The sequence below is a fragment of the Larimichthys crocea genome, unplaced genomic scaffold, assembly GCF_000972845.2.
Source record: "Larimichthys crocea isolate SSNF unplaced genomic scaffold, L_crocea_2.0 scaffold148, whole genome shotgun sequence".
Lineage (NCBI taxonomy): Eukaryota > Metazoa > Chordata > Actinopteri > Sciaenidae > Larimichthys > Larimichthys crocea.
In genome coordinates, this window is record NW_020852030.1 from 1,012,012 (window position 1) to 1,021,728 (window position 9,717).

At 45.5% G+C, this 9,717-nt stretch overlaps 2 protein-coding genes across 10 annotated transcripts in view; both read left to right on the top strand.

Moving 5' to 3' along the window:
- LOC113744744 (macrophage mannose receptor 1-like) overlaps positions 1–9,717 on the top strand; it is a 320,504-nt gene that overhangs the window by 110,748 nt on the left and 200,039 nt on the right. The window lies entirely within an intron of this gene.
- Positions 1–9,717, top strand: part of sulf2b (sulfatase 2b) — a 78,385-nt gene that overhangs the window by 42,785 nt on the left and 25,883 nt on the right. For 5 of the 9 annotated variants that reach the window (XM_027275660.1, XM_027275666.1, XM_027275665.1 and 2 more), the window contains 2 exons: positions 9,100–9,329; positions 9,454–9,494. In XM_027275660.1, coding sequence (XP_027131461.1) covers positions 9,170–9,329; positions 9,454–9,494 — 201 coding nt within the window. In that variant the 5' untranslated portion in view covers positions 9,100–9,169. Of the gene's footprint in view, positions 1–1,382; positions 1,749–9,099; positions 9,330–9,453; positions 9,575–9,717 lie in introns of those variants that run through there. The other 4 variants (XM_027275661.1, XM_027275664.1, XM_027275669.1 and 1 more) reach the window with 4 other exon arrangements.

Consider the following 9,717-nt stretch of genomic DNA (forward strand, 5'->3'; position numbering starts at 1 on the left):
GCAGTCACGGGTGATCATGGTTCGTCCAATCACCAGCTCCAGATGTATGCACGCTACACGCTACAAGCTACACGCTGCACGCTACAAGCTACAAGCTACACGCTACAAGCTACACGCTACAAGCTACACGCTACAAGCTACACGCTGCACGCTGCACGCTACAAGCTACACGCTACAAGCTACATGCTACAAGCTGCAAGCTGTACGCTACAAGCTACACGCTACACGCTACACACTACAAGCTACAAGCTACACGCTACATGCTACATGCTACATGCTACAAGCTGCAAGCTGTACGCTACAAGCTACACGCTACACGCTACACACTACAAGCTACAAGCTACACGCTACATGCTACACGCTACAAGCTACACGCTACAAGTTACATGCTACATGCTACAAGCTACACGCTACACGCTACACGCTACACACGCTACACGCTGCATGCCGCACGCTGCACGCTGCACGCTACATGCTACACGCTCCCTGCATGAACGTGACTGAGTCAGAATGATCCTGAATCAAATCGTTTACATATTTTTTAATGTTTCTAAATGAATTCTGTGAAGCGGAGTAGCTTCGCAGTGGTGATTAAAACTCTCTGAGAACTTGAATCACTTTAGCCTCTTGGCGTATTTATTTAGGCGGGAGATATGCGGCCATTGCTGCCGCTCCGTTCATCACAACATCGTTACAGTGGCGGGAAAAAGCGCTTTTCTTCTACAACAGAATTAGTGCGGGAGGCGTCACGTCCAGGACGCACCACAAACAATACTGCCCTCTGCAGGACACAATGAGCAAGGGCGCACATAATGTTATTACACTTAACAAATTCATTTAATAAAAAATACAAATTTCAGACTTTCCTCTGTGACCCAGTCGAGGCTGAGGCGGTAAACATCAGGACGAAATGAAAATGTCCTGGTGGTGGCGCTGCAGTGGAGGAAACAGACTCTCTGTGTGAGTTTGAGTTTGTGGTTTGGTTTTGTGGAGGAACAAAGTGGAGAAAAGACGAATGTGATGATCAGTGAACAGCTCAGCCTCAGGTTCGTGTTCTGCTGGGTTCATATCGACAGAAAGTTAATCAGCTTCTAAAAAAGGCTTCTGCATTTTGTTTGTGTCTGAAGATGAACGGCTGAAAGGAGGAGGAGGGGGAACGAGATGAGAAAGTGATGAAGAGATGGAGAGACAATAGAGAGAGGCAGAGCCAGAGAGAGGGAGAGAAACCAGAGAGGGAGGGAGGAGAGAGGAGGGAGGAGAGACGAAGGAGGCGACACAGAGGAGCAGAGGAGAGCTGAACAGGAGGCATCGACAGGAAGAGAGAGAGAGATGGAGGGAGGGCGATAGAGAGAGAGAGAGAGAGAGAGAGATGGAGGGAGGGCGATAGAGAGAGAGAGAGAGAGACAGAGGAGGACGAGGCAGCTCAGCTGGTGTTACAACAGAGCGTGCAGCCATCAGGAGGAGAGAGCTGTTGCCACGGGGATTATTACCTCGTCTGCTGCCGCGGTAACAGCCAGCAGGACCTGAACCGAGGCTGAGGCAGCAGAGCCTCCGAGCAAGGCAGCACAGTCCTGAGAGGAAGTGAACCTGCAAACATGCAGAGAGAATAAAAGAAGAAGAAACGTCACTGAGGAGGAAGTGAGCGAGGGAAGAGGAACAGAAAGAGAGAAGTGTCAGGCTGATCTGCAGAGTTTCAGGATATTTCTGACATCTGATCTTCATGCTGAGGAGAACCGAGCGCTCGCACAGTAAGTGATCTGTGTTCTGATGTTCTGATCCGTTTGGACTTCAAACAGCAGCCGGACATGAACTTGTTTCAGTCCGTCTCTCAGCACTTTATGAAGTCTGTGGCTTCCTGCTGGAGACCACATGAATATCTAGTTAACATATGTTTTATGTTCTTGTCCAAACAAAATTGAGTTTGCATCATTTAAAACATGGAACAGAAGAATATGTTTGGAGAGAGATTATAGTTTATCAGTTTAACTGATGATTAATAAATGTTCATGTGGATATGATGAGATTTATTTCAGCCATGCTGTGATGATGATTTTAAAAAAGGAATTTGTTCTAGAGGCTCAAACATCTTCTCAGGAAACATAAATATCATTACTAGTTCATAAAATTCAGCAAAAATAATTGAAATAAATAAATGTTTGTAATGTTTGTGATTATTAGAATATCGGTGTCTGTTTGTATTTTTGGTCAGGAAATCTTTGAGGCGTCGTGTCACAGACTCAAACCGACGATGTGTCGACTAATCGATCAGTCGGTGTAGCGCTCCCTCGTTAGTCGACAACAGAAACGCTCATCAATTCAACTAATTATAATTATTTTATCAATGTTGTGTTACATGGAAATAAGTTTATGTGGGTGTGTCAGGATGAACTGGAACGATGTGAGCTGCTGTTAGCTGCTGTTAGATCAGTCTGTTAGCCAGGCTGCCCGGACTGTGAGCTCAGAGCGCCGGGTGTTAGTGTTTGGACCACCGGAGGTTTGGAGGTTTACAGGCCCAGCAGTCAGCAGCGTCTATGGACATGATGGCAGAGGAGCAGAGAGTGAAGAGGACGCTGACGGAGGAAGCTAAGAAGAGAAAAGGAGAGAGTGAGCGAGCAAGAAGCCGCCGGACAAGAGTAAATGTGGGACTGACTTTTAGTGGTTGGTGAGAGCTTGGTGAAATAAAAGGCTGAAAGACAGACGCCGAGCTGGGCTGACTGCTGCTGGACTAGGCAGTGAGATCAGCTGCTGCTGGATGATCAGAAGTAATGTAATCAGAGTAAATACTCGAGTACAGCTGGACTTGGACTTGGGACAGGAAGTCATAAAGTATTGAGACGTGGTGATTTGTTGATAATAAAAATAAAAATCTCTGTCCTGTACATCTTGTATGTCCTGGATCAGCGTTTGGTTTCAGAGAAACTCAAAGAAGACAGAAACACTTTCCTATTTTTATTCTTGTCCGACTGATTCTGTGACCCGATATCTCCGAGAAAAGCTTCATGTACAGAACCGACGAGCTGAAGAGCTCCACGCTTTTTGGAAGACGCTCCTGTTCTCTGTCGGCCCCGGTCAGACGCTGCAGATGGATTTCAGTTTCTGCTCGCTGTGTGGAGGAGGGAGGCCGGGCTGAGCCGGGCTGAGCCGGGCTGAGCCGGGCTGAGCCGGGCTGAGCACAGGACCGACAGCAGCGCTGACATGCTGACATCTGGACTTCTGGAGCCAGCCTCAAGTGGACGTTAGAGGAACTGCAGGTTGTGGCTTCAGTTTCAGTCTTTAGACTCTGATGGAAACATGTCAGTGTGGTTCATCCTCTGAGGATCATGAATGAGATCTTCTGTCTCGTGTTCACTAACTTCCTGTTGAACACCTGAGCTCACCTGTTCCCGTCACCTGAGTCTTTGTGTCATGTGACTGACATGTTTATTGATAACAGGAAATATCAGCTGTCGTATTGATCGTCTATGTGATATACTGTACGCGTTACCACGGCAACTGTCGCAGTCTGCATGTCGTCGGGCCGGCAGAGCCGACCTCTGACCTTTCACCTGGAGCGTTTACCCTCTCTCGGCGTGCAGCGAGCGCCTCGTTGAATATGGAACAGCAGGGCGGCGTTAACGCGTTTCTCTTTATTGACATTCACCGCGTGTCACAGCTGCATCTGTGCCGAGGTCCGCCCATCTGCTCATGAATATTAATGAGCAGATAAATGTGATGGAGGAGAGAGAGCGACAGCGAGGCCACATCAGGATGACAGACGACAGGATTTATGGTCCTCGGGGGTTTCAGAGGCCTTGTTCGCAGATCAGGAGAGCATGACGGCACGTTCCCGCACCCATAATGCACTATGATAGTCGAGTCTGATACACTGCATGGCCTAAAGTATGTGGACGGCCTCCGCTCAGCTGGGTCCGTCTCTCCAGGGTTGCGGTCTTCAGTTCTGGCTCTTTGTGCTTTCTGGAGCTGCTTTGTGCACTGGGGGCATGTTGAGACAGGAAGGGGGCTGTGCTGGAGGTGAAGCGCTGCGTGCTTGTGAGGTTGCTGGGCAATATCTCACGGAAAAAACACTCGAGGCACGAGTCCAGGTTTGGACTTTACTTGAGCTAATCAGATTTCTGTGGTCAGAGTCACAGCAGGCTGTAACCTCAGCGTGTCAGGAAATCTGCTTTGTTTCATCCAATAATCTGAGGTGGACACGTGAGGCCACGGTGTTTTTATGTAAGAACACAAATGTGAATAAATTTACATGTTAATGATGAGCAGAAAACATTCAAACATTACGAGGTTAACACTGAGACCTGTGAGCTGTCTGTCTGTCTGTCTGTCTGTCTGTCTGTCTATCTATCTGTCTAGTTTAAGTTGTCATCATTATATTGATGTTAGTAATTTTATTTTTGCTGTTTTCTGGGGGAGTGTTCGCGGAAGAGTCGCGTGACGGAAATCATGTAGCAGTACTGTTTAAAAGCTTCATATTTGGTGATATAAATATTGTACATATGGATTACTCTTAGACCTATACTGATATTCTCAGCAGTGCATTGCTTAGCTTCATGTCAGCTGCAGGTAACACACTGACTATGAATCAGCACCGTACACAACCTTAAATAACACGAACTGTCCCTTTAATATTTATTCAAATTGAATTCAGTCTCTCAGTTTTTCATGACTCTTAAATTAAGAAACATTTTCAGGGTGAGTTGAGATGAGGGAGAAAGTCGTCGTCATGTTCACGTTTGAATATTTCTACTTTGTGTAATTGCTGATTGCCGTGTTGTTCCCTCGTGTTGCCGTGTGCTTTCTGCATGTACTGGCAGACTCGTCGGGCTGAGGTGAGGATATAATATTTCAGAAGAAAGCTCTGAATATCAAATAAAACAAACTATGTGAAATCAAGAGCAGCGGCTTTATTTTCAAGACAAAATCCATGAATATCAAATGAAAGAAGGGATCAGGATTCAAAACAGCTGCTTTTATTTTCAGCAGCTTCACATCACAGAATAAAAAAAAGGTTTCCACCTGTGAACTGAAAAGCTCTTTGATATGTGAGAGTAACTCCAGAGAATATTAAAGAAGTCTTTCTGTCTGAGGCGGTAACCATGTGATAATTAGTCATATTAATGTTGCTTGATGGCTAAAGCCTCTTTCAATCTGTCTAAAAATACTTGTACTCCAGAAGTATTACCAACAAGATCAAAATACTTTTAGTAGTATTATACAGTAATACCACACATATAAACATTACACTGTATAAATATCTATGCTTTATACTTTTACTTCTTGTTGTCAAGGTTACTGATGATTTAACGGGACAGCTCGTTAGGAAGCGAATGTCCGGCTGCTCTCTGTACAGAGGTAAAAGTAAAAGGAAATATTACAGCTCAAAGCAGCAAATATATTTAACACAGAGGACATCTGATAATATTCATCCTTGGTGCAGCTCAGCTCAGTCACTTTGGGCTTTTTACATTTCCTTTTTTTCTCGTCTATTCCAGGAACAGAGAGTACAGCGAGGCCACGCTGGAAATGATTAATGAGTGAAGGAGGAATAGTGGAATTAATTAGCCGGGGTCCAAACACACAGCGCGCCCTCGCCAGAGCCTGACTGTAAATGTTTGCTGTTTTTTAATCCACGCTTCACCTTAAATCATTTTGATTGGCTGAACTGATTAAACAAGATTGGCGCCATCTCAGCGATGACGAACGTTTGATACAATTCAAGATGTGAAATACAGAATTCATGTTTCATCATTCAAACGAATGAACGAGACACGCGAGACAGAAAGAAGAAGCAGAGACGTTAAAGAAAGACGAGTGGAGGAAGTGAGTCAGCGCTGTGTTCTGCTCGCTGCAGTATCCTGGAACAAACTCCACAACAACACGTTTATTTAGACGTGTAGTCTTCAACTGACGCTGACTCGAGTGACATCACTTGAGGACACTGTCGTCCACAGCGAGCGTCTTGCAGCTCGTGCTGTCAGCTGGTGTCAGCATCGACCCGGGACCAGCAGTATTCTGGCAGATATACAGTCGCCCACCGAGGAGGTTTTCTTGCCGAGTTTGGCAACTTCAGCATCAAGTTTGACTTCGTGGAGAGTCGGAGAAACTTCCACAGCGGCCTCGCTTCTCTCTGCACTAATTATCCTCACACAGCTCCCTCTGAGACACCAGAGGCTTCGTAGTACTTTTTCACGAATGCAGTAAAACTTCACAACAGCTGGAAACATGCTGATGTGTACGTTCTCTCTTAAAAGAGTTTGTGCTGCTGTTTCTGACGCTGCATGTGCTGCCTCTTATGTTTCAGTATCTGTGAAGAATTATTGGGATTATTGGTTTTTTCTTGAATGTTCTGCGGTGACGTGAGGATAAACTGAATCACACGAGCTCCACACTTATTCCCAACAGTTTAACCACGGAGCTGCTGAGCAGTCGTCCTGCATGTGGAGTCTGCTCTCAGGTTTCATAACGAGACTGTATGACATAACGAACACGGTGCACGGGATTACCGACAGACTCGGTGCCGGGTCACTGCAGGACAGAACACATGTTGGGTTGAACAGAGCCAACAGCTGGACCGCTGTTCTTCGTCTGATCCATAAACTGGGTTCAAATGTTGCAGCGTTGGGTCAGAGCCTCCAGATGTTTATTTTTAATCTCACCGTTTATTTCTACTCGTGTCATGTTCGTTAATGACATTACATCACTTCATCCGATCTCGTTTATGTTTCTAATATTCCACAAATATTTCCCCACAATGCATAAACATAATTATTAGTTAGAGTCGTGCATCTTGTGTCTTGTATAAGCATGAAAATCTGCATCTAACGGAGGAAAAACATGAAGAATGTTTGTGGATTCATGAGCAGAGTCAGCGAGCAGAGCTGAGGTTTGAAAATCAAAAGTTTATCAGAAAAACATTAAAACTGCACATTTACTCTTTTGATCATGAAGCAGCAGTCAGGTCATGTTTGTGTCTGCACTAACTTCTGAGGATTTAGCTTCATGTAATATTTATACTCAGCATTAACATCATCTCATGTGATTCTGGCGTGACGCACAGTTTTACTGCTGTTTGTACACCGACCCCCGGCCCTGCTCTCTGCTGGACTGGAGCGTTACAGAACCGTCGTCTGTTTCTCTTCATGTTGTTTTAAAGTTTCATGCCATCATGGTGAATATGAGTTATTGTACTAATCACATGATGTGGCCCAGCAGGGGGCAGCTACACTGAACAGAAGTATGACTGCACGTAAGCTCCTGAGAACATGAAGCGAATTCTCAGCAGAGTCTACTGTAACGTCCACAGTGTGATGTTCATTTAGGAAATGATGAAGCTGGGTGTGTTTCTGTGACTGACAGCTCAGAGTCTGTCCACCTCAACACAGCTGATCACACCAAAGCAGCCCAGCCTGCATCCGTCACCCCCACTGCACTCAGCTTACAGACAGACACACGATGCAGAGCCCGTATCGAAATATCTGAACCTCATTAAAATACAACAACAGCTCATTTATAGGAAACATAATGACGTTTGTCATCGATAGAAAATGCAAAATGTTTATATCGAATAAAGTTGTCGTCTCTGTGGCGCCCCCTGCAGGCCAGATGTCAACCATTTACAAATCAAACCAAGGTGTGAGTACGTTAATGTACTCTATTACTCAATGTACTCTATTACTCAAAGTTATGTTCATTCATTTGTTCAGTGTTTATTTTGAAAAAGTGAAACTCATCAGACGCTTTCAGACTAACACTCGTTTAAAGTTCCCTCTCTCTCTCTCTGTCTCTCTCTCTCTCTGTCTCTCTCTCTCTCTCTGTCTCTCAGTTGGTTGTCTGTAATCTCCGTCAGTTCACAGCTGGAGCCAGCAGACCACTTTAACATGAGAGCCACACACACACACACACACACACACACACACACACACACACAGAGAGCTTACTGTCTGAGTGTGTGTGTGTTTGATTAACAGCTAATTAGCATGACGCACCCTGCTGACACACAAACACACACACACAATCCTGCTGTGCCGTGTGTCAATGCAACTGAAACAAAACACTGCAGCTTTGTGTGTGTGTGTGTGTGTGTGTGTGTGTGTGTGTGTGTGTGTGTGTGTCTGTGTGTGTGTGTGTGTGTGTGTGTGTGTGTGTGTCTGTGTGTGTGTGTGTGTGTGTGTGTGTGTGTGTTCCTGAAGGCATCATGTGGGAGGAAGAGAAAGAGGAAGTGGACCTGTGGTCACATGAGAATATTGTGTATACACAAACACACAAGTCCAACAAAGATGAAGAGCTTCATGTAGTCAGCCATCCTTTAAGTGAAGAGCTCCTCCACCTGAAGAAAAGGAGCTCCTCCATCTTAAGAAAAATAACTCCTCCACCTTAAGAAAAAGAGCTCTTCCATCTTAAGAAAAATAACTCCTCCACCTTAAGAAAAAGAGCTCCTCCACCTGAAGAAAAAGAGCTCCTCCACCTGAAGAAAAAGAGCTCCTCCATCTTAAGAAAAGGAGCTCCTCCACCTGAAGAAGAAGAGCTCCTCCATCTTAAGAAAAGGAGCTCCTCCACCTGCTTCATGCTGCTTCATGTTCTTCAGTAATTGTTTGAGCAGCTCCTGCAGTATCTTCATGTTTCTCTGTCTGTCTCTATATATTAATATTCTCCGAGCGTCACACACGGCGCTGACATTTCACCCAAACACTGCTGCCATAATAATATCAGGTCTGCTTCACACAAAACATCTGAACCTGGACAGATCTCTGATCTCTGCAGATCTTCCTGTTCTGACCTTTCTTCTGCAGCTCTGTCTCCTGAAAACCAAACGATGAATAACAACAAATGTATTTATTCATTTCATACAGCAAGAGGTTTTTAATCAGTGTAAGAGACGATGCATGAAAAATGTTTATTCTTCATCAAAGAAATTATTTACAACAGCTGTCCAAAACCTGGATGTAGTCTCCGTGACGTCCCCGCAGACTGTCTAAAACCTGGACGTAGTCTCCGTGACGTCCACACAGACTGTCTCAAACCTGAACACAGATTTTACTGTTGACTGTGAGCTCACAGGTTCGATTCCCGCCGTGGTTAACTCGGGCTCTGCTTGTCTTCCAGAGGCTGAGACTTCACGGAGGATAGCGGCTGATTTTGTTTGACCTTTTGGGGAGGTCAGGGGTCGAAGGCCATGGCGGGCCGACTCCTCCTCTTCCTGTTGATCTCTGTGACGCTGTGCCACGCCCACTTCTCTTCTGGCCAGCGCCTGAAGCCCCGCCTCCAGAGAGACCGCCGCAACATCCGACCGAACATCATCCTCATCCTGACCGACGACCAGGACCAGGAGCTGGGTGAGTCTCGTTTGACTGTCTCACTGTCTCACATGTGTTCCTATGTTTGACCATCTGTCTGTCTGTCTGTCTGTCTGTCTGTCTGTCTGTCTGTCTGTGTGTCTGTCTGTCTGTCTGTCTGCAGGCTCGATGCAGGCGATGAACAAGACTCGCCGCATCATGGAGGAGGGCGGGACTTCCTTCTCTAATGCCTTTGTGACCACGCCCATGTGCTGTCCGTCACGTTCGAGCATGCTCACTGGGAAGTAAGGCCGACCTCCATCTTATATTTATACACGTGTTCATGAACTTCTCTTTGTTTGACGCTGTGAACAGATTTCCACATTCTTCATTTATTCTGTAAAAATAATATATATTATAAAATATGTTTTTATATATATGCAATATA